The 23,974-nt window shown below is 52.3% G+C and overlaps 1 protein-coding gene across 4 annotated transcripts in view; it reads left to right on the plus strand.

The window, feature by feature from the left end:
• Positions 1–23,974, plus strand: part of ZDHHC3 (zinc finger DHHC-type palmitoyltransferase 3) — a 60,722-nt gene that overhangs the window by 16,905 nt on the left and 19,843 nt on the right. For all 4 annotated transcript variants that reach the window (XM_039228177.1, XM_039228181.1, XM_039228179.1 and 1 more), the window contains exons 2-3: positions 862–1,191; positions 17,856–17,980. In XM_039228177.1, the coding sequence (XP_039084108.1) occupies positions 886–1,191; positions 17,856–17,980 (431 nt within the window). In that variant the 5' untranslated portion in view covers positions 862–885. The remainder of the gene's footprint in view (positions 1–861; positions 1,192–17,855; positions 17,981–23,974) is intronic.

Raw genomic sequence — 23,974 nt, forward strand, 5'->3', positions numbered from 1 at the left:
TATTGCTGGGTCATAGGGGAGTTCTATTGTTAGTTTCCTGAGGAACCTCCACACTGTTTTCCAGAGGGGCTGTACCCGTTTACATTCCCACCAGCAGTGTAGGAGGGTGCCCGTTTCTCCACATCCTCGCCAGCATCTAGAGTTCTCTGATGTGTTCATTTTAGCCACTCTGACTGGCGTGAGGTGGCATCTCAGTGTGGTTTTGATTTGTATTTCCCTGATGAGAAGGGATGCTGAGCATCGTTTCATGTGTCTGTGGGCCATCTGGATGTCCTCTTTGGAGAAGTGTCTGTTCATATCTTCTGCCCATTTCTTCACTGGGTTGTTTGTTTTTCGGGTGTGAAGTTTGGTGAGTACCTTATAGATTCTGGATATTAACCCTTTATCTGATATGTCATTTGCAGCTATCTTTTCCCATTCCGTTGGTTGCCTATTAGTTTTGTGGGTTGTTTCCTTTGCTGTGCAGAAGCTTTTAATCTTGATGAGGTCCCAATCGTTTAATTTTGCTCTTGATTCCCTTGCTTTTGGGGATGTGTCAAGTAAGAAGTTGCTGCGGTAGAGGTCAAGGAGGTTGTTTCCTGCTTTCTCCTCTAGGGTGTTGATAGTTTCCTGTCTCACGTTCAGGTCCTTTATCCATTTTGAGTTTATTTTTGTGCACGGTATGAGAAAATGATCTAGTTTCATTCTTCTGCATGTTGCTGTCCAGAAGAACTCACATTTTAAATGAACAGAAGGTTTAGGCAGCTTTCCTGCAGGAAGGGCACATGTAGATCCTCATGGCTCACTTTGGAAAGGTAGTTTTGTCAGGTCTCCTTGCTGACAAGGCGCCACTAAATCTCTGGGTTCGTTCTTCTCTTCCAGATGCCAGTATGGACAGAATAGCCTATGATGCTCATCCCCACCCACCACTTCCGAGACATTGAGCGGAAGCCAGAATACCTGCAGCCGGAGAAGTGTGTCCCACCTCCCCACCCCGGTCCCGTGGGAACCATGTGGTTTATCCGCGACGGCTGTGGCATTGCCTGTGCCATTGTCACCTGGTTTCTGGTCCTCTATGCGGAGTTCGTGGTCCTCTTTGTCATGCTGATTCCATCCCGAGACTATGTGTACAGCGTCATCAACGGAATCGTGTTCAACCTGCTGGCCTTCCTGGCCCTGGCTTCCCACTGCCGGGCCATGCTGACGGACCCCGTGAGTATGTCCGGGCTTGTTTTGACCAGCCCACACTCTGCCCCTCTGGTCCTGGCATGGCCGCAGCCTGCATGTCCCTTCCCCCAGGCCTCGGGCGTGTGGAGAACAGGAGGGCCAGGGCTGGGGTGGGAAAGTGGACTTGGGTCCCCCGAGAGGACACCGTCTGTGCCACAGCTTATCTGTCTGGGTCAAATGATTCTGTGTGTACACTGCTGGAGACGTTAATGGAGCCTGCTCTGGGAGAGCTTCGGCCTAGGGGGAATCCAGCGTCTACTTAGAAGGGCTCAGTCGGATAAGCAAGGTGACTGGGGGCAGGTCATTAGAGTGGAAAGCATGCTGGGGGGAGTTTGGTCAGGACGAGGCTTCCCAGTGAACACAGGACTGTGGCTGGGTGCTCTTGAAATTAAAGCCGTATCCAATTCCAGGAACGCACACGGAATGGCCTTCACTTTGTTTGGGCGAAGCTCACCTTTTCCTGAAAAGCTGGACAAGCCTGTTTCAGGCCTCAGCAAGTGCCTCTTGGTGAATATCTGTGGGGAAAGCGGTGGTGTTCTGCCTGATGACTTGGCTAAATATACCAAGCTGTGCAAGTGGCTATTGAGTGTCGTGTACCCTGGTATTAAATCTTCCGCTCCCGTTCATTATCTTGTAGAGGGAAAAGAGAGTGCGTGATTTGATAAAGACCTCCTGTGGCTTAATTGTTTGAGTGCGGAGGAGGAGCGTGTTTAAATTAAGAAACGGAAGGCACCGCTCACGCAGACTTTGTTTCTATGAGCCCCGGGGGGGAAAGCAAAACAGAGACCTTAGGGTCCCCGGACTGGTTCCCTTCTCGGAGGGCTCCATTTCCTGCTGGTTCAGGTGGTGGAGAGTTAACCCAGCCCCGGGGGAGAGCAGCTTTCGCAGCTCAGTTCCATTTCAGCACCAGATACGGTCCAGACAGCGCCGTCTGCGGGGCCACCGGACAGCCAGCGCCTGAGGGAAACTGAGTCCAGGTTTCCCCCGCTATCGGAGAGAAGAGTGCTCCCCTGAAACCTTTCATAAGCTGGCATCCCATAAAGCAAAGAAGCGGGTGCCGTTTTGTAAAAGCAAACACCCTCTTCAGATTTCTTACGGTTGGCAAAAACAGGCACTAAAGTAGGTCTTTTGGAAAAGCAAAGCGATGTAAAACGAACAGTCTATAATCGACGGGAAGCCTGTGCATGGTTATAATCCAGGTGCCCTCTGTCTAGAGAAGACAGGTGAGGCCAAGGCTGCGGCAGAGGAAAGCGCAGGTTGCTGTGGGAGAGCAAGGGAGGGGATATTACCCTGCTGCTCAGTGACGCCCAAGCCAGGTCTTGTGAGCGCTGTGCTTGCTGTTAGGGGAGGTGACAGGCAGGCGGGCGGGGGACACCGGTGGCGTGCCAGGCAGAGAGAGCGGCATGCACAGGGACACAGGAATGCAGGCATGTGGCTCCACGAGGCCCCGGGAGCTATTCATGATGGTGGGAACTTAGGGCGTAGGTTTGGGCCAGCGGTGTGGGTGCAGTGCCAAAGCAGTACAGTAGCAGCTGGGTGACGAGGGCAGTCTGGAGCCTCTGAGGATTTTAAATAAAAGAGTGGCAGGGCACCTGGGTGGCTCAGTCGGTTAAGCATCCGACTTCGGCTCAGGTCATGATCTCACGGTTCATGGGTTCAAGCCCCACGTCAGGCTCTGTGCTAACAGCTCAGAGCCTCGAGCCTGTCTTTGGATTCTGTGTTTGCTCTCTCTCTGCCCCTTCCCTGCTCATGCCCTGTCTCTCCCTCTCTCAAAGATAAATAAACATTAAAAAAAAAAAAGGTGGTAAGATCCAGGTGTCATTTTACAGGGATCATTCTGGCAGTGGTGAGGAGGTGCCCGGATCAAATGAGTGGCATGTTCATTGAGTGCCTACTCTGCAAAAGGTGCTTTCTGAGCAATGGATACAGCTGTGAGCATGACAGACCAAACCACCTGCCCCCCATGAAGCTCACATCTCAGTGTAGGGGGCGAGGCAGTGAAGACGTGACAGAACAAGATAATTTCAAACAAGGATAAGTGTTTTAAAAACAGTCAAAGAGTGTGATGGAGGTGATGTGGTAGAGACTTTTCTGGGGCGCAGGGGGCCTTCTTTACCTGAAGGGAGTCTGAGAAGGTCTCAGGGCAGTGCCACCTGACTGAGACCACGAAGCTGGGAGTCAGGCAAATGAAGCTCTGCGGGCAGAGCCTTCCAGGAAGAGGAGAGAGCAGGTGCAAAGGCCCAGAGGTGGGCACATGCTTGGTGTGTTTGAGGAACAGGACTAAGACCTGGGTGATGGAAGCTTGATGAGTCGGGGCAAGAGGAGCCAGAAGAGGTGGATAGGTACACAGAAGCTGGATGGGGCAGGGCCCTGGGGGCCTCATGAGAGCTTTGCTCTTTACTCAAAATGCAGTGGGAAGCCATCAGAGGCATGACGTAACCTAATTTGTTTTTAATGTTTATTTTTGAGAGATAGGGAGAGACAGAGTGTGAGCAGGGGAGGGGCAAAGAGAGAGGGAGACACAGAATCCAAAGCAGGCTCCAGGCCCATGTCAGCACAGAGCCCAAAGCAGGGCTCGAACCCATGAACCGCGAGATCATGACTTTGAGTCAAAGTCAGATGCTTAACTGACTGAGCCAACCAGGCACCCCAACGTAACCTGAGTTTCAAACTGACAGTGCCTTGTGCTCGTGATGGGGGTCTGAGGTGGGGCAGGGAACCAGGAAGATCAGCGGATTGCACGGGCCCGCACAGGACACGGTGATGGCTCAGACCAACGTGGGAGATGTGAAGCTGGACAGAGCTATTGGATTTGGAGTATATTTTAAGCCACTAATTCTCAAACCTGGCTGCACCATTAGAATACTTTAGGGAGCTTTGAAAAAGTACGGTTGCCTGGGCCCCGCCCCAGAGATTCTGCTCTGATTGGCTTGGGGCGGAGCCCTGAGTATTGGAGTGCTTTAAAGCTCCCAGGCATCCCCTGTGTTCAGCCAGGTCTGAGAAGCTCTGTGCAGAAGGGCCGATCGATTGGAGAGGGGCTGGAGAGCGTGCCGCCCAGAGTCTTGGCTCGAGCAGCTCAGGGATTACTGGTGCCGTTTATTAAAAGGGAGAGTCTAGGAGAACAGATTTTGGAGAGAAATCAAAGCTTCTGTTCTGGCCAACTGTGTCTGTATTACACGCAAGCAGAGATGCCAGGTGGGCATTCGTAAGCAGGTGGAGGGTCAGGATCAGACAGCAGGGCTGAGGTCATTGGTGTCTAGAAGGCATGTGAGTCAGGGAGCTGGATGTCAGGAGGAGGGCGGTGGGAAGGCTTCTGCCCTGACATTCACGCCTGTGTCCTTTTACCCCACATTGACCTGCGTGGCCCCTCCTGACATCTCCCCATTGGTCCCTTGGATGCAGGAGCCAATGATTCGCATGGCTTCCCATCCCAAATGAATGAGAACCATAGACTATTCCCCAAACACCGGTCTGCTTCTCATTCATGGATTTTGCTAATGGCCGCAAAGAAAACTGGGCCCTAAAACAAAGCAACTCAAACTGCCCATCTCACCTGCCGTTCCCCTCTCCCAGCACATGACACGTTATGCAAAACCCTGTGGGTACAGAGAGAGTGGGAGGCCCTGGGGCCCAGCTGGGAGCCTAGATCTCACCCTGAAAACAGATCAGTTGGGCTTCATGCTAACACTGCAAGGGGAGTCTGTTTTTAGAAAGGTGTCACTGAGGGGTTCTAAGGAATTGCCTCACACGGTTATAATGTTTTGTATCTCAGGAATTCATGTTGTATACAGTCCTTCAGGAGAACCTATATGCAGAGGTTATAAGCAATTGTAAGAATGTATGCACTGTTTACCATTTGGGTTTGTTAGTATTGCTAGGTTATAATTTAAAAAGAGAAAACTCTCACAGTCTTCCGCAAACAGTTAACATACCACTTCCAGCTTTGAAATTCTTACTGCAGTTGTAACATCAGAACAATTGCAACCACCCACAGCTTTCTGGACCATTTAGCAGTCATTTCCTCCAACGCAGTAGGAAATGGGCCCATGTAGAGCTTGCGCAGAAAAGGGGAGGGAAATGGCTCACACAGGTGCGAGTGGCCGCCTTGGAGGTGAGGCTCCCATGGGAAATGGGGTAAAAGGGACAGGCCTGCAAGGAGACAGAAAGGGGCCAAATGGCCTCATTTGGCAAGACTGCTGGCCTAGAGGTCACACGGCATGGGCAGAGCACAAGTCAGACCGATGTTGGGTGTCTGGTGCCCTGTCCTTTCTCGCTCTAAGAAGCTGTGAGGTCATCAAGGAGCTTTCTGTGTTTCTGAAACACTTGCGAGGTCCAGAGAGCCTCTGAGCGCCCAGACTCTCAGAAATTCTTACCTTGGTGCCCGTCTCCCTTCCCGCCCCACCTCCAACTTCACCACTTTTTCCTTTCCCTTTGCAAATCCGTTTCAATGCCTCATCCTGTGAGCTTCTTCAGGAATCCTGGGATTCCCTTTAAAATTTAGATCTGGGACAATGTCTGTCTCCCAGAAGCTGCTTAAAGCTGGGAGGCATAGATGGTCTCTTTTTGTCCTGGCTGCCAGGAAGCTCAAAGCCAAGCACTTTGTAATCGCAATAATTGTGTAAACCCTTTTGACCATTTACTAACTAACCATTTACTAACCTCATTGTAAACTACCTCAGATCTGAGGGACGCCTGAGTGGCTCAGTCGGTGAAGCATCTGACTTCAGCTCAGGTCACGATCTTACACTTTGGGAGTTCAAGTCTCTCGTCAGCTATCTGCTGTCAGCAGGGAGCCTGCTTGGGATTCCCTATCTTCCTCTCTCTCTGCCCCTCCCCCACCCTCAAAAATAAATAAACATTAAAAAATTTTTTTAATTATCTCAAATCTGAAATTTCACAAAAGCAGGCACATAAATCAATTTAACCACATCGTTAAGGAAAAGAAAATTCATCAGTCTGCCTGCCGCTGCCTCTCCCTCCCTTTGAATACCATCTTGTGAACACCTTGCTGTAGACAGACTTCACGTGACTGTCCAGACCACAGCAGGCCACTCATTTCAGTTTCAGCTGCCAAAACCCATCCGTGAATATGAGGGCTCACTTCAGTGTGCGGTTGGTGTTCCCTCCTGGAGTCCCTCTCAGCGACCTTATCGATCATACACTGTTAGCAAGTACAGTAAAACCTTGGTTTGCTAGCATAATTCATCCCGGGAACATGCTTGTAATCCAGAGCACTCACATATCAAAGCGAACTTCAAGAACCATTGGCTCTGTAGTGAACATGTGACGTTCGGCATCAGGTAGCACTTGTATTGCAAGACATCGCTCGTTTATCAAGTTAAAATTTACTAAAAATATTTGCTCATCTTGCGGAACGCTCGTAGAACATGTTACTGACAATCCAAGGTTTTACGTATTTACTTGGGCCAGTGGCACCGTGGCACGGTGGCAGGCCCACAGGAACGCAGAGGAGGAATAGCACCGGGCCCTCCCGTGCGCGGCACGCTGGGTGAGGACAGAGGTACTGACCCCTTCCCCAGGTCAGCTCAGGGGACTTGCCACATCAGGAAGGTATTCGAGCTGGCTGTTACATCCTCCCTAATGCCAGGCAACTTCTCATTGCTGTCACTGAGAGCAACTTAGTGAAAAATCTTTCTGGCCCCAGAGAGAAGCAAGTGACCCCTTTGAGGATTACCTACCTCTACCTTTCTGTGAAGTAGACAGGTGACCTGCGCTACAGGCCTGGGGCTGGTCACCATGTTCCTGGCAGAGCTAATGAAGGAAGAATTTCTGCCGGGACAGGTGCAGTCACACCTCCGTCCCAGAGCCCCTGAAACACTGTAAGCAAGTTTCCTCCTTGTTGCTTAAAATGCATGAGGTTATTGAGTCCTTAGACTTGTTGGTATTTCTTTGGAAGTTTCTCAGTTGCTCTTTTTTTTTTTTTAATGTTTATTTATTTTGAAAGAAAGAGCACAAATGGGGAGGGCCAGAGAAAGAGAGAGAGAATTCCAAGCAGGCCCTGTGCTGTCGGCACAGAGCCCAATTCAGGACTTGATCTCACAAACCGCAAGATCATGACCTGAGCCAAAATTAAGAGTCGGACACTTAACTGATTGAGCCAGCCAGGTGCCCCTCTATTTTTTTCATCATGTCCTTTTTGCATTATTGTGTCATCCTAGATACTTATTGAAACGAGCCTGTTTCAGTTTTTTTGAGAGGGAGAGAACATGTGCACACATGTACATGCTCAGGGGAGGGGCAGAGAGAGAGAATCTCAAGCAGGCTCCTTGCTGTCAGCATAGAGCCCGATGCAGGGCTTGATCTCAAGAACCGGGAGATCATGACCTGAGCATAAATCAAGAGTTGGACACTTAATTGACTGAACCACCCAGGTGCCCCGATACAGGACTGTTTCAGTCTTTTTTTTTTTTTTTAATGTTTTTTATTTATTTCTAGGAGAGAGAGAGAGACAGCATGAGCAGGGGAGGGTCAGAGAGAGAGGGAGTCACAGACTGAAACAGGCTCCAGGCTCTGAGCTGGCAGTCAGCACAGAGCCCGACGCGGGGCTCGAACCCACGAACCGTGAGATCATGACCTAAAAAGTCGGACACTTAACTGACTAAGCCACCCAGGCGCCCCAGGACTGTTTCAGTCTTAATGTTAACGTGCTAATATAATTGTTGGCAGAATGATAGTAGCGCATCATGGCAATTTTAAAAAGCCCCTTCAAGGCTCTTCACAGCAATATCTGAGAATACATATGGCGGCTTCTGATGGAGATGAGGGCTCTTGACTTGGATTGCCTGAGTCTGAATCCTGGTTCTGCCATCTGTTAGCCATATGACCTTGGGAAGTTGCTACATTTCTTTGCTTTAGTTATCTCATCTGTAAAATGGGGAATAATGCAGTCTCTGCTGCACAGGTTTATTGGCAGAATTAACTGACAAAATACAATAAAGCACTTGGAACTGTGCCTGGCATAGAAGCACTCAATAAATGTCTGTGATCTCATCATTATCATTCAGCTTGGGTTTGTTGAATACATGCTCCGTGTCAGGCCCTGGGCAATTCACTGAGCTGCAAATTGAAAGACATTGTCTCTGTCCTCCAGGAATTTATAGCCGTGTAGGAGAGATCAGTGTGTACTTAAACGATAGGTGTTATGAGACAAATAAACACAGGCTGGAATAGCACGAAAGCCAAGCGATGGCTTCTCTCTTGGGGGTGGCCTGGGGCCATGAGGAAGAAGGCAGAGGGAGGTGATCCCTGAGTGGCTTTTGGTGCCGGTGCAAGAGACAAGCGGGCTGGGCAGAGGTGTGGATGTGAGGTCCCTGGGGGTGCCAGGTGGAAGTCTTGGAGAGTGAGGTGCCTTTGGGAAACTGCCGGAGCGGGGCTGGGGGGAGACCCTGGGTCTGTGGCCTAGGGCCGCGTAGTGGGCGCCCCGCTCGAGCCCTGCCCAGGAGTTCGGACCCTGGGCTGGATGAAGGCTCTGCGAAGCCTGTGAAGGTGTCCAGGCAGGAAGAGTAGTATGAGCAGATTCCCATTTTAGAAGGTTTACTCTGGGAAATGGTGAGGAGGATAGACAGAGGTGTGAGGTGGCTCTGACATCTGGGGCACGTGGGGGTGGACCGGAGCAAAGGCCGTGACAGCAGCTTAGAGGGGAGGACATGGGATTCAAGGCACAATTTGGGGCCGTATTAACCCGGTGGAGTAGGTGGGGTAGGAGGGGCAGAGGGTTTGGAGAGCTGGGGAATGACAGTCCGATTTCTACCCCAGGTGGAGGTGCCACAGGCCAGGGAAGGGAGAATGGGCCGGGGTGGGGGGGGGCGGTTGGAGAGCAAGGAATGGATTCAGTTCTTCTGTGTTGAATCTGGGGGGTTGGTTTTTTCGGTTTTAATGTCTCTTGAACAGCCAGGTAGAGATGTCTGCCACTCGAAAAGGGGTCTGAGTTGGAGCCCAAGATGGGGCATGACTGCTGGGCGTGATGGAGGAGGACTGTCAGCAGGGGGACGGGGGGCAGAATGAGCAGGGGACAGGGCTGGTGGGGGGTCCCTGAGGACCACCGGGGCCCAGGGGTGGGCAGCAGCCCAAAGGAGAGCAAGAGGCAGGGGGACACCCAGAGGGAGCAGAGCAGCCTCAGGAGAGAGTGACAGAAGGAGGGACTGGTGGTCACAGGAGGTCCAAGGGAAATGAGGGCTCAGAGCCGACCTTTGGGTTTGTCCACAGGGAAGTGGCTCAGTGACCTGGTGACAGGTGTTCGTGGCATGGAGACGACAGGCACCGGAGAGCAGTGAACTGGAGTAAGGGAGAGATGGTAGAGACGGAAGTGCGCACGACCTTGGCAAGCTTAGCCATGAGAGTGTGCGTGCAACACGAGGGAGAAGCTTTGAGCTAAAGATCGGGAGCCCCCAATGGCCAGGATTAGCTGGGACCCTCACCCTCCCAGCTGGTGGTTTACCCCAGCTGCCTCAGTTCTCTCTGAAGGAGAAAAGGTGGGTGTCGAGGAAGGTACTGGAAGTTTGAGCTAGCCACTAAGGCAAATGGTTGACAGAATCCAGTCACACCTCCCTGCCCCAGATTTAAACGGATTCCACTATGGGACCAAACATACATTTGAGGAATGCTTGAGTGTTAACAGACCTATACATTCTTTAGTGGCTTTAGCTTGCTGTGCACACAGAGAAAAGACTGGACGGATAAACTCCCAAATGTTGATTGTACAGATCTCTGGGTGATAAAATCAAAGGGTGGGTTTTCCTTTTTAATTTTCCCATCTAATTTTTTAAAATCGTGCGGAAGAATGACTGTGGAAATGAGGGGGGGATATGGTACGTTGCGGTCCGCCAGGCTGCAGTAGCACGGAAGCTTCAGGACATCCCTGTGAGGTGCGCATGGATGGGGGTGGGCGGTTCTCAGTCATGCAGGAGTCATAGCACTGGCAGAAATGTCTCAGCGGGCTCCGACTCCCTGCCGTCTGTCCAGAATCGTACAGAATTCCTTACCATGAACTTCTGTACCAGGAAGTTCTGAAGCCTGTGGAGATAAGCACAGAAGAGAATGTTCTTTAAAAAGGGAAGGGAAGGGAAGCAAGAAAAAGATGTCGGGGGCAGGGAAGTGCCTGTCTCACGGATCTTCTGTCTCAGGGACTGGCCTCTAGGTCTGAGAGATGGACTCGCTGGGCAGATGGGGTCTTGCCTGGAAGGGAATGAGCCTTCCAGGGGATGTATGTAAATAGAGTCCTGCTGGAGGAGCAGGCTTTTAGAAAAGCTACACTGTGGGGGCACCTGGGTGGCTCAGTCCCTTGAGCATCCAGCTTTGGCTCAGGTCATGATCTCACAGTGCGTTCAAGGCCCACATCAGGCTCTGTGCTGACAGCTCAGAGCCTGGAGCCTGCTTAGGATTCTGTGTCTCCCTCTCTCTCTGCCCCTCCCCTACTCGCTCTCTGTCTCTCTCTTTCAAAAACAAACATTAAAATAAATAAAAAATAAAATAAAATAGGGGCGCCTGGGTGGCTTAGTCGGTTAAGCGTCCGACTTTCGCTTAGGTCATGATCTCGCGGTTCGTGGGTTCGAGCCCCGCGTCGGGCTCTGTGCTGATTGCCAGCTCAGAGCCTGGAGCCTGTTTCAAAGTCTGTGACTCCCTCTCTCTCTGACCCTCCCCTGCTCACGCTATCTCTCTCTCTCTTTCTCTCTCTCTCTCTCCTAGAAATAAATAAAACATTAAAAAAATTTAAAAAAATTAAAATAAAATAAAATAAAATAAAATAAAATAAAATAAAATAAAATAAAATAAAAAGACCTCACTGTTCCGTGATGTGTTCTGGTCTGGAATAGCAGGCTATGATGAGAATACCAGAAGAGAGTTCCAGTTGCCCTTTGTAGTTTAGGGGTTTCCTTTTATATCCCTTTATGTGGGGCCTCCTGAGGTTTACAGCAAATTCTGGATTGCTGGGACCTTAAAAACTGGATGTGGGGGTGGGGGAGGAGGGGAATAGCAGCCCAAGCGTTCGCTTAGGAAAACTCTGCCCCATTGATTTATCTCCTTGGGCAAACAATGTTCCTTAGGGCTTTTCCTTTGTACATGAGACGAGAGTGATGTCCAGTTGTGGTTTTGTGCCTTCAGGATTCATAAAAGTTCACACAATTGCCCAAACTCAATGACCTTTACATTAAAGAGCATTATTGTGGCCCTTTGGGCTTTTGGGGGGGGCCCTCTCTGCCTGGGCCAGTGCCCTCCCCAGTCCCTTTTTATTTTTTTATTTTTTCAAAAGATTAAGAAATTTTTTGGGGGGGTGCCTGGGTAGCTCTATCGGCTCAGGTCATGATCTCATGATTCATGAGTTTAAGCCCCACATCGGGCTCCGTTCTGGCAGCTCAGAGCCTAGAGCCTGCTTCTGATTCTGTGTCTCCCTCCCTCTCTGCCCATCCCCCACTCACTCTCTGTCTCTCTGCTCTCTCTCTCAAAAATGGATAAAAGTTTAAAAAAAATATTTTTTTTTAATTTATTTACTTGAGAGAGAGAGAGAGAGAGACAGTGAGTGGGAGAGGGGCAGAGAGAGAGGAAGAGAGTCTCAAGCAGGCTCCAAGCTGTCAGCACAGAGCCTGATGCAGGGCTTCGAACTAACAAAACTAAGCAATCATGACCTGAGCCAAAACCAAGAATCGGATGCTTTGACTGAGTCATCCAGGTGCCCCCCTTCTCGATCCTCTTTTAAAAGCAGCTCATCTGGGTGGTCAGGGTCCAGATTTGCCCTTGTAAAGACTTCCAGACTCTGGTGCCTCAGGGCAGGCCTCAGATATCTCCAGCTGAGGTGGTGATAGCATTGTGAATATAATATTCAGTTAAATTGGGCATATTCCTACTTTGAGTAGCCCCTTCCTGACGTATGTTTTTATGCTTGGGGTTTGTTTGTTTGTTTTTTAGTGCTTATTTTGAGAGAAAGAAAGCAGGGGAGGGGCAGAGAGAGAGGGAGACAGATGATCTGAAGTGGACTCTGTGCTGAAATCGAAGAGCCCGACTCAGGACTTGAACTCACGAACCACAAGATCATGACCTGAGCCAAAGTCGGACTCCTAACCGACTGAGCCAGCTAGGCGCCCCTTTGCTTGTACTTTTAATGAGTTTCTTTCTAATTGCAAAAGCCACATGTTTGTATTAGAACATTTAAGAAATATGGTCAAGGGGCGCCTGGGTGACTCAGTCGGTTAAGCGTCCGACTTCGGCTCAGGTCATGATCTCACAGTTTGTGGGTTCGAGCCCCGCATCGGGCTCTGTGCTGACAGCTAGCTCAGAGCCTGGAGCCTGTTTCAGATTCTGTATCTCCCTCTCTCCCTGACCCTCTCCCCTGCTCATGCTGTCTTTCTCTCTCTCTCTCAGAAATAAATAAAAACATTAAAAAAAAAAAAAAAAAAAAAGAAATATGGTCAAGAAAACACAAATTACTTGTGATCCTCCTACGTGAGATATCCATTAATAATTTTGCACTTTGTCTTTATATACATGCGGCTGACCCTTGAACAACATGGGAATGAACTGCACGAGTCCACTTACACACAAATTCTTTTTTTATAAAAACAGTCCAGTACTATAAATGTGTTTTCTCTTCCTTATGATTTTCTTAACGCTTTCTTCTAGCTTTATTGTAAGAATATCGTCTATGATACAAATAACGTACAATATATGTATGAATTGACTACTCATGTTTTTGGTATTCTGGTCAACAGGAACCTATTAGTAGTTCAGTTTGGGGTGAGTCAAAAGCTATATGTGGATTTTTGGCTGCATAGACCCCTCAGCCCCACATTATTCAAGTGCCAGCGGGCTATCAGATATGTTCAGAATGTCTTATATGCCATATACTATTTGGAAGTCTATGTGTGCCTTTAGCCATCTGTAATAGATGTTCTCCATGCTAATAGCTATATACTTTTATAGCATATTTAACATCAAGAGGTACATCCTAAATGGCATTATACATACCATTTAGGTCCTTGCCTACCAAAATCTGTTTGCTTTAACATTTTTTTTTAAATGTTGTTCTTTTTTTTGAGAGAGACACACACAGAGCATAAGTGGGGAGGGTCAGAGAGAGAGGGAGAAACAGGATCCGAAGAAGGCTCCAGGCTCAAAGCTGTCAGCACGGAGCCTGACACAGACCTCAAACTCACAAACCATGAGATCACGACCTGAGCCGAAGTCAGATGCCCAACCGACCGAGCCACCCAGGCGCCCCTCTTTAAAATTTCTACCATAGACTTTTCTGGCATCTGACTGTATTTTACAGATCATATGTTTTGGCTTTGTTTTGTTTTTTTTCCTACTTTTTTGAAAAAATGTAATAAAACACTTGAGACAGTTGAAAGGGCACCAAGGATAATAGATGCTATGATAATATGATGTCTTCACGCCCCCAGCCTCATGCATAAAACATTACAGAGGCAGTTTAGCCTCTTTGTATCCCTCCTTTCCTCTCCCAGCCTCCCCACCACCACGGAGGTGACTGTTACTCTGGATCATGTGGTTTTTAGCATCTTGGTGCCCATAGTGTACCCGGATCCACGTTTCTAGAAGTTTCTTCTCAGGACCTCATCTCTCTCCCACTCGAAGTCCTGAGCCTCCACCAAGGAGAAGAGCATTCACGTGGATGAGCAGGCCTGTGGCTTTTCTGGGTTCCTGCTTGTCTGTTGCCCCACCGGCCCCCAGCAGGCCAGCGGGGAAGCACAGCATGGTTCCTAGTGACATGTCGGCCACGCACTGCCCATCTCGGGTGTGAGCCGGGTCCCTAGCAAGACAGGAGAGTCAGGGTGAGAACAGATAAAGAACTGGTGATGGAGTGGTCAGCAGGGGAGAGTTGAAGGGGCCCAACAAAGAGCCACATGAGGAGTGGGGTGAGGGGCGGGAGGAGAGGGGGCACAGGGAGCCTCGAGGTGCATGATGGCTGCAGGCCCCAGAGAGGCACTCCAGGACCTCTTTGAGACAACTTGAAAATCTTCCCGTAATTGAACCGCGGTACTGACTTTTCCCTCCACTGCCAGGAAGTCACCCCCGCGCGTGCCCTCTGGCTCCAGTGCTTCCGCTGTGCCCGTCATTCTCTGGACAGGCCACCTCTGACCACTGCTTGGACGGCCTCCCTCCCCGGGTGCCCCCATCCTGCTGTGCCCACCAGGGTCCTCCTGACCTCCAGCCCTTGTTGCTTCAGTGGCCGAGGCTTTGGCCGAGTGCTCAGTCTCCTGGCTGTGTCTGGGCATCTGGGCGTCCCCCCCAGCTGCTGTTTGAGACCCAGGCCCCTATCACTTCCATGCACTTTCCCACAGTGCTCAGTGTGCTTTAGACTTTCAGGAGAGGGTCGGTACTTGTTTTGTCCTTGCGGTTTCCATAGCTGGGGTCTTTGGCCCCGTGAGCCATTTTTGTAGCAAAGGACGAAACTCCAGCTCCCTGGTCTGTACTGGTTCTTTAGCAGCTCTTCCTATCCCAGAATTTCTCCTTCGTAGAAAAGGATCTGACACCCCATCTGGGCCTGTTACAGCCCATCAGCCCTGAAATCCACACCTACCCCTCCCCCCCAAGCCGACCGCATTGCCCCTCACCTGGGCCCCTTCAGGACTTGGGCGTGGCCCCCGGTTCCGTGGTTCGGATGTTGCATCAGCTTCCCTGATGGTGGTGTCCCATGGGTGCCCACTGATGAGTGCGGCCTGCTGTCACCTAGACCTTGGGTGGGGGGTGTGGAGCAGTCTCATCCCGGAGCCGTGACTCGACCCAGTGTCAGGCCTGGTTCTTGAGAGGGAGCTGGACCCCGCTGCTGGAGCCCTCCAGGCCGGCACCCTGGGCCCCCGTCTTGTTCTGCTTGCTTTCACTGCTCCTTTTCCACCCAAGCCAGAAACCGATAGACCTTTTCCAGGCTGGGGGCTCTGGTGTTGGACGAGGTAGGCCCGACATGGAGCTCCTGGTCTAGCATAGTAGTTCTCAGCCCTGCTGAGCGCTTTGTAAAAATGCGGGTGTCCGGGCGCCCCGACAGGTTTTGTGTGGTAATTAGAGTCGAGGCATCCGCAGGTTGTTACAGGCGCCGTGTTGCGTACGACACGCGGCCAGGAACACAGCCTACCTGCCTCAGTCCGTTTGGGCTGTTGTAACAAACCACCAGAGACAGACTGGCTTAGAAACAACAGAAAGTTCTATTTCTCGCAGTTCTGGAGGCTGGGAAGTCCAAGATCACGGTGCTGGCAGATTCAGCCTCTGGGTAGGGGCCCACTTCCTGGTTTGCAGACCTCCGTCTTCTCGCTGTGTCCTTACATGGCAGAAGGGGTGAGGGAGCTCTCTGAGGAGACTCGCTATAAGGGTGCTAAGCCCATACACAAGGGCTCTGCCCTCGTGACCTGACCACCTCCCAGAGGCCCCACCTCCTAATAGCACACACCAAGGGTTAGGAATTTCGGGGAGATACATTCAGTCCACTGTTGTGACACGTGCTGAGCACTCTGTCTGTGGCAGCAGCATCCAAGCCCTTTCTGTGGGCTGTCCGCATCCGCATCCGGCTTCACCCTCACAGTGATGCTGGGAACCAGGTAGGATGGGTCCTGGCTTCCCAGTGAAGGAGCGAAGGCACAGATAGGTGGAGCTTTCAACAGGCGAGTTACGGATGTAGGACCTGGATTTAAAAGCAGGGCCAGCCGACGTCCAGCCAGCCTCTTAGCGCTTGCTGCTACGCCACTGACTGTTCTTCTCTCCCGCTTCTTGGGCCCGTATTCCCAGCACCTTCCTGGACACCAGCTCCTGGGGTCCCCCAGGCCCTTACGACTGTGAACTGGTCAGCTCTTCCCCAGACCTTGCTTCTCCAATGCTCTAACTGGTGAAGGGTGCTGCCTTACCAGCTGCTCTAGCTGGAAACCCATTCGTATCCATCCCTTCCTCCTCACACCCTCTCCGCCACCACAAGATTGATTTGGTTCCCTACACCTTTAGTTTAGATCTGAATCTCCTCCCTACTCTCCCCCATCCTCCTCCTCCTCGCTCAGTGCTTCCGGGCCATCAGCAGTAACCACCTAACTGGTCTGCAGGACTTCCTTCTCTCCCTGTTCTTATCTAATCCACACAGCACAGGCAGCCAAGTTCAACGTGTTCTCCGATGGCTCTGGGTGGCCCATAAAGAAAAATCCTGTCCCAGCCGTTAGGCCTGGCATTCACTCTACTCAAGCTGGGCCTCCTGCCCGTCGGTTCAGCCTCTCTGCTGCCTACCCTGGATTCCGCTGTGCTGATTTTCTCACCAGCCCCCAGTGGGGCCGGGCTCACTCTCACCTTTTTGTCTTTACCTGTGCCCCTCCTCTGGCCAGAACCCCCTCCTCCCTCAGGTCGAGCTGGCAAACCCCTGTGCGTGCCTTACGACCTCTCTTCAGACTCACCTCCTCTCTTCCCTTCCCCCGCTTGTGTTTTCTCTCTCTCTCTCTTTCTCTCTCAGAAATAACTAAATAGGGGCGCCTGGGTGGCTCAGTCGGTTAAGCATCCGACTTCGGCTCAGGTCATGATCTCACGGTTCGTGGGTTCGAGCCCCGCATCAGGCTCTGTGCTAACTGCCAGCTCAGAGCCTGGAACCTGTTTAGGATTCTGTATCTCCCTCTCTCTCTGCCTCTCCCCTACTCACGCTGTCTCTCTCTCTCTCTCTCTCTCTTTCTCAGAAATAAAAACATTTTTTAAAAAATAACTAAATAAACTTAAAAAAAAACCTCATGTGTTGAAACCTGGCTAGTCGGCACCTACTCCTCTGTGCTTTCTCAACACAACTGTCTTCTAGAATCATTAGCCTCTAAGAGACCAAGGGCCTACTGGGACAGAGACCTTGTTTGATACCTGAATGCATAGCAGTGAGCACCGGGGCATGGGCTGAGCACAAAGGAGGCACCTGGTGAAGACTGGCTGTTGAGACCCTGTGTAGGCCTGGGCACTGCCTGCTTTCCTTCTGCTTGGACAGGCACACAGGCCCCAGTAGACTCAGGTGGCACTTTGGATCTGCTGCTGGCGCCACCAGCATACGAAAAGGACGGGGTAACAAATTGGAGGGCACATTGGGTCAAAAAGCAAGTCAAGTATCCAAGGGCCATGATTCACAGTGGCTTCTGGATTCACAAGAACCAAATATAGATCAACAGTGCTTCGTAACATTAGTATTGGTAAAAGAATAAAATAAAACTGGATTCTGGTTTAAACAGTAGCCAAGAACATTCAGAGCTGCAGGCTTTGATCTGGGAAAACTGAGCTTTTGGGTGTGAAGCCCATTAATGAAAATTTGGAAAGGTTGAAGGTGTTACTGGGAAATTTTAATGTAGACCAAATGGGAATGGGGGAGTCAAATCCTACCTGTAGTATTTAAGTAGGAAACAATGGATTCAGTGAAAACCATGTCACTAAGATGAAAGTAGAAAATCAACAGAACACTGTAACTGTCCACTGGGAAAAGTCATTTACTTTTCCTCCAGAAAACTCATTGTCCACAAGTATCCATCGGTGTTGGCATAATTCTGCCATGTGTTGTTGGGACGAAACTATCCTGTCTGTGTGTGTGTGTGTGGTGGCTGCTTCCGGGTGACCATCTCCACCACGGGGCATCAGAACTGACAGAGTCCCTGGCCCAGCCTTGACCCCTTTCCTCTTTCTCACAGGGCGCGGTGCCCAAAGGAAATGCCACTAAAGAATTCATCGAGAGTTTACAGCTGAAGCCTGGGCAGGTGGTGTATAAGTGTCCCAAATGCTGCAGCATCAAGCCTGACCGAGCCCACCACTGCAGGTACGCGTGCGCCCCGACCCCCCTTTTCCCAACCTGGGCTCGCCTCTTCCCCTCCCCCACCTCTCACCTACTCTGGAGTAGCACCCCTCAACCCCTGCCCCCACAGCCACCTGCTTCCCAGACGGGTAGCCTCAGCACCAGGACTTCTGAACGTCCCCTGCTCTGGGCAGGGAGCGGCCACTGTGACTCTCCCTCCCCATCTCTGTGAGCTCACTAGATTGGAAAGAGCATTTGGTTTGGGCTCGGGATACCCATCCTAAGACTTGACTCTCCCACAGCTGATGAAGGGTCCTGCCAGGCCCTTAACTGTCTCTGCCTGTTTCTGTATCTATAAAATTGAGGGGGTTCCTCCTCTTCCTACCTCATAGCTTTATTACTTAATTTAGAGTGCAGGAGACAAAGCTTTAGAAAATCATTCTGTGTCTAGTACTTGACACATTGAAGAGGTGGGCCCTATTCGCTTAAATTGTAGTGAAAGGGTTGTCTTTGAATGAAGGCTTTTCTTCAAAACAAAACTTCATGGTCGGTTGAGCATCTATCTGACTTCGGTTCAGGTCATGATCTCGCAGTTCATGAGTTCAGGCCCCACATCGTGGAGCCCGCTTTGGATCCTCTGCCCCCCTCTCCCTGCCCTTCCCCAGCTTGTGCTCTCTCTCAAAAATAAATTAACTTTAAAAAAAAAGAAACAACTTCTAGGTGCTCCTGGGTGGTTCAGTTGGTTGAGCGTCTGCTCTCGATCCCAGCTCAGGTCTTGATCGTGGGGTTCAGGGCCCAAGTTGGGCTCCATGCTGAGCATGAAGCCTACTTGGGGGGAAAAAAAAACAAAAGCAAAAACAAAAAAAAACAAAAAACAAACCCAACAAACTTCTAGAAGTTGTAACAATCGTAGAGTTCAGCCTCAAGAGCCATTTCCTCATCTCCTCTGTGGTGATTTTTCCCTTTGGTTTTCAGATTTCTTCATTGTTCTGAGTCTTCTCAGAACTTTAATGATAAATTACAGAAATACAAACATGTCACTTGGTCCCTTTTTCAGACTGGTGTGTGTTTGGGGTGGGAGGGTCACACCGAGGTCACATGGCTGGTGAGTACCAGAGACAGGATTGGCTCCCAGTGTTTGCGGCTCCGGTTGGGGTCTTTTTCCACTAGAATCCCAGTTTTGGGCGGGGGTGGGGAATTGTGTGACCTGATGTAATTGTACGGACGTTTTTCTGTCCGACCTCCCCAGCTAGTTGGCACCTCCTGAGGCTGAGGGCCGAGGAGCTTGGACAGGGCCTGTGGGGGTTGCTTCTCCTGTGGGGTGTTTGGCAGTTAGGAGGAGCTGAGTGTCTGCGCAGAGCCCAGTGTGGGGCGGTCGGTTGACCTCTGAGATCTGCAGGGGGGGCTCCTGTCTAGCCTTTCCTGCCACCCGAGACTTGGGAAGCCGGCTGTTTTCATCACCTGAATGAAGGGGCCCAGCTTGCTTATGTGGCTCCTCAGGCCGTGACTCCATGCGGCCCAGTGTGCTGGAACGGGCCCCGGCCTTGGCATTGGAGAGGTCAGTGTTGGAAGGCCAGCCATGTCCCCAACACATGTGTCCCAGACCTTGGACCAAGCGGCCCATCCCTCTGAGCTCGACTCTGTCCTCCGTAAAGGGGCCCGTTGCCCCCCGGCTTGTGGGGGTTACATCTGAATGACGGAGTCAGCTGGCTCCCCAAGGTAGAGGCGTGTGTGGCCGTTGCTGGTGCACAGGGTCTACAGAAACGCGGAGCTGCGACCTTTGTAGAAAAGAACTCTCCGGTGACCATAGTGCTCCTTTCTCTTTCCTCCCCGGGCCCTAGGCTCCTCCCCTGCTCGGCATTTGCCTCACCGCCTCTGCCTCGCCTGTCTGGCCAGCACGATCCGAGGGAGGTATTTTTGAGTGCTAGTAAACAGATCAGCGTGAGCAAGACAGGAGCTGCTGACTCAGATGAACTCCGGGGAGACGGTCCGTGTGTCCCCTACTCCTGCGCAGGAAGCGTGCACCAACAGCTGCTCCTCTGGGGGGCTCGTGGCAGCCTGGGCCGTCTGGGGACCAGCGGTTTGGGAGATGCACGGTCCCCCGCACACCAGACAGAGCTGGGTTTTGCTGGAGCCGGGAGGCCTGCTGCCTGGCTCAAGAGTTGACGTCCATCTTCCCGCTCGGGCGAAGGTGCATGTCCGTGTCTGTGAGCACACCAAGCTCTCCGGTTCCTGGCCTCCCAGCAGAGCTGGTGGACTTTAAAACTGGCCCCATTCCCTGAGCTCTGGTGGGCACTGCAGCTGCCCCCTGCCCCGGGACGTGTAGATGCTCCTTCCAGCCCAGTGGTGTGTGGTGGGCCTTCTTTCCACAGAAGGCCACTCTGGAACCCCACACTGCTTTCATCCTGGTGCTGAGGACCACGCAGGCATGTGGAAATCCCGTAGGGAGCCTGTTCACGCTAATGTGGACAGCCAAGGTGTCAGGCTCATGCGACAGGTTCCTCTCACACAAGGAGGTGGAGACCTGTGACCCCAGCAAAGCCTTACACCCCCCCCACACACACACACCCCAACACACACATACATGCTGAGGCTGGACAGTCACAGACTGCCTCTCGCTCGTGGCTATGACCGCCAATACCACTTATACAGCAGGAGTATTGTTTTTAAAGCATTTGACCTACATCAGCTCTAACCCTGGGAGATTGGAGCGGGTCTCATTCTGCAGAGGGCGGTTCGGAGGAGCTGGGTTTCCCTGCCCAGAGCCCGGCGCGGGGACCGGAGAGCAGCGTTCTGTCCACTACGCTGGGCTGCCTTACCCGGCACCATTGCAGAGCAGGGACCGGGATGTGGCAGATGCCTTTTCACTTACGACTTTAAGCTCAGTGAAGGAGGCGTGAGATGAAAACCTGTGTGTGGAGCGTGGTCCCCTGGTGCCCTGTAGCTGTGTACTTCTGCCCCGCTGGGCATCCCGTTCTGATGTGGCGGAGCCACTTCCCAGGCTTGCTGTCGTCCATCTGTAGCACCAGGACGTGCCCTCACCCGACACTGCTGGGCAAGCGCCTCTGGAGGGAGAGACACAGGCCCTTGCAGACACAGCCGTGTCCCCATGGCGGGCCACCACCCAGGCCGGCCAGGGGCCTCAGCCTGCTCCTCTGGGGCTGAGCGCCAGGAGCCCTTGGACCTCCCCAAAGACGGCACGCAGGCGCAGAGTGCCTGAGTGCATGTGAGCCCATGGGCTTGTTGGGTTCTACCAGGCTTTTGACAGAAGTGCTTTGGGGGCTAAGAAATGGCAGGGAACCTGGAGGAAGAGGCAGTAGAGGCATCGCCGTCTTCTGGAACATGGACTTAAAAACACAGGAGGGGCTCAGGAAACCCTGAAGGCAGGAATATCAAAAAATACCTCCATCGAAGATGTTTGGTCTTTCCAGTGACCGTTACCGCAGGCTGAGGACGAGCTGCCAGGCCCAGGTGCCTGTGCCCCAGGAGTTCGTCTGCCCACCGTGTGTCGCACAGGGGGCACCAAGGGGTGCCCGAGAGGAGTCCCAGGCGGGGGCTGGCACACTCAATAACGAGAAAGCAGTGGGGAGCCCCAGAGAGGAGAGGTTCTGCAGGGCAGCAAGGGTGGTAAAGGGCCCTCTGCCTGCCTTGTCTGGGGAGGGGACCCCACAGACCCCCCTGCCCGCCCCCCAGCCACGGGGAATGGGAAGAAGGCTGGCTCTGAGGTAACCGATACCCCAGTGAGGTGTCCAGGGTTGTGGGAGGCCCGCATGTTTTTCTTCCTTGTGACAGATGGCGCCTGAGGCCAAGCACCTGGGCAGCCCTGGGCAGGCCTTGCCCTTGCTCTCCAGGCCCCAAGTGCAGAACCGTGCAGGCTGCTAGTTTTGAGAGCCATGGGTCAGATGGCCCCCAATCAGGGCCATGCTCACAGATGGACCCCCCCCCCCCACCCACATGCGCCTCCTCCCAGCCCCAGAGCCTGCCTCTGAACAGCCAGGGGAGAGGGACCACCTCGGCATTCTGTCTGCACAGGCAGGAAGCGCAGAGCCCGGCACTCTGGGCCGCCTTCTGTAGCCCGGCAGCTGTGCTTACTTGTCCCTGCTCCCTGGAGGAGGGCTGTTCTGGCGTGGCCGCCCAGGGACACAGAGCCCATTGTGAAACTCACTTCCTGGGGTGCACACCGGGTCTCTTGAAAGGCTGGGAGGAGAGCAAAGGACGGATGTGACAGCTTGTTGAAACCCTGGGCGGCTTTCAGAGGATGGCCACTTGACCCCTCTCTGCTGCTGAGCAAACACTGCCTCACAGCCCCCACCGGAAACCTCTGGGAGAAGGCATGGGCGGAAGAGAGACTGCTCAGGAGCCTGGAGCAGGGGAGTGGTTACCCTCGGGAGCTGGCGTTCTTTTGTTGTTTTTCAACGTTTATTCATGGTTTTGGGAGGTTTTTTGAGAGACAGAACATGAACAGGGGAGGGGCAGAAAGAGGGGGAGACACAGAATCTGAAGCAGCCTCCAGGCTCTGAGCTGTCAGCACAGAGCCCGACGCGGGGCTCGAACTCACAAACCATGAGATCATGACCTGAGCCGAAGTCGGACGCTTAACCGACTGAGCCACCCAGGTGCCCCTCCCCTTGGGAGTTTGGCCCCCAGATTGGGAGGGAACTAAGACCTGAAGGCTGAGGAAGGACTCACAAGGTGGCTCCGTGAAGGGAATGTGGGGCCTGAGGCCCAGGATGCAGAGAGCAGCTCCTTCTTCACTGTCTCCTTGTCTGTACCTTTAAACTTGTATACCAGAGGCGCCTGGGTGGCTCAGTCAGTTCAGCGTCCGACTTCGGCTCAGGTTATGATCTCACAGTTTGTGAGTTCAAACCCCGCACCAGGCTCTCTGCTGTCCACACAGAGCCTGCTTTGGATCCTCTGTCTCCCTCTCTCTCTACCCTTTCCTCATGTGCGTGCCCTCTCTCTCTCTCTCTCTCTCTCTCTCTCAAAAATAAACATTTAAAAAAATTACTAGGGGCGTCTGGGTGGCTTAGTCAGTTGAGCGTCCGACTTTCGCTTGGGTCATGATCTCGCGGTTGGTGGGTTTGGGCCCCGCATCGGGCTCTGTGCTGACTGCCAGCTCAGAGCCTGGAGCCTGTTTCAGTCTGTGACTCCCTCTCTCTCTGACCCTCCCCTGCTCACGCTGTCTCTCTCTCTCTCTCTCCTAGAAAAAAATAAAAAACATTAAAAAAAAATTACTAAACTTGCTTGCTGGGAACAAGTGTTATCTATTGGAATATACATTATACATATCCACGTGTATTTCTGTAATTGGTAACGCATGCGCATGGAGAAAGATGGGTACCTGACTCTATATCCCTCCAGGCCCCTTTTGTGCCTCTTTCTTCCTCTGCCCTCCAGGCTCCCAGGGAGACTCCGTAGCTGGGCCAGCGTCTGTGAGATGGGCCCATTCCGCCTGTATCAGTGAGGGCCTTCAAAGCCGTGGAGGAGAACAAGGGTGGAGGCTGGCCAGGCCCCCACGATCTGTTGTCACCTTTTCCTTACAACACTTACCTCCTGTGGATGGGAGAACTGAGGCTCCAAGCTTGGCCAGCCTGACCAAGGGAGTGCGGTAGCCCCAGGTCTGCCTTGCCACCAAAGCCCACGCCATGCTGAGAAAAGGCCGCACGTCTTCCTTGGGGTGCGGATGAGCCCGCAGCCCCGAGTTGGCCGAAGCCTCACCGTGGGGACCCCCTTCAGAGAGGTCTGCGCTCCCCGGCCTGGGGTGTGAGCAGCAGCTCACATCCACACCCAGAAGGGCTCTTCCCCTGCTTTCCCTGCCCTGGCCGTCAGCCAGCCAGAGCTCAGCAGCTGCGAGCTCACCGCGTGTGACCCTGATAACAGCCCTTCCACCAGGGTCCACTCGCCACAGCCCACGGGGCACTTGATGAACAACCTGAAAGTTAGCTGTGGAAATGAGTGGAAGGAAAAGCTGGGGTGAACTGAGGGGCTTTCAAAAAAGAAAAACCTGTGATCGCCTTA

Source organism: Hyaena hyaena, unplaced genomic scaffold (genome assembly GCF_003009895.1).
Source record: "Hyaena hyaena isolate Hyena2069 unplaced genomic scaffold, ASM300989v1 scaffold_30, whole genome shotgun sequence".
Taxonomy (NCBI): domain Eukaryota; kingdom Metazoa; phylum Chordata; class Mammalia; order Carnivora; family Hyaenidae; genus Hyaena; species Hyaena hyaena.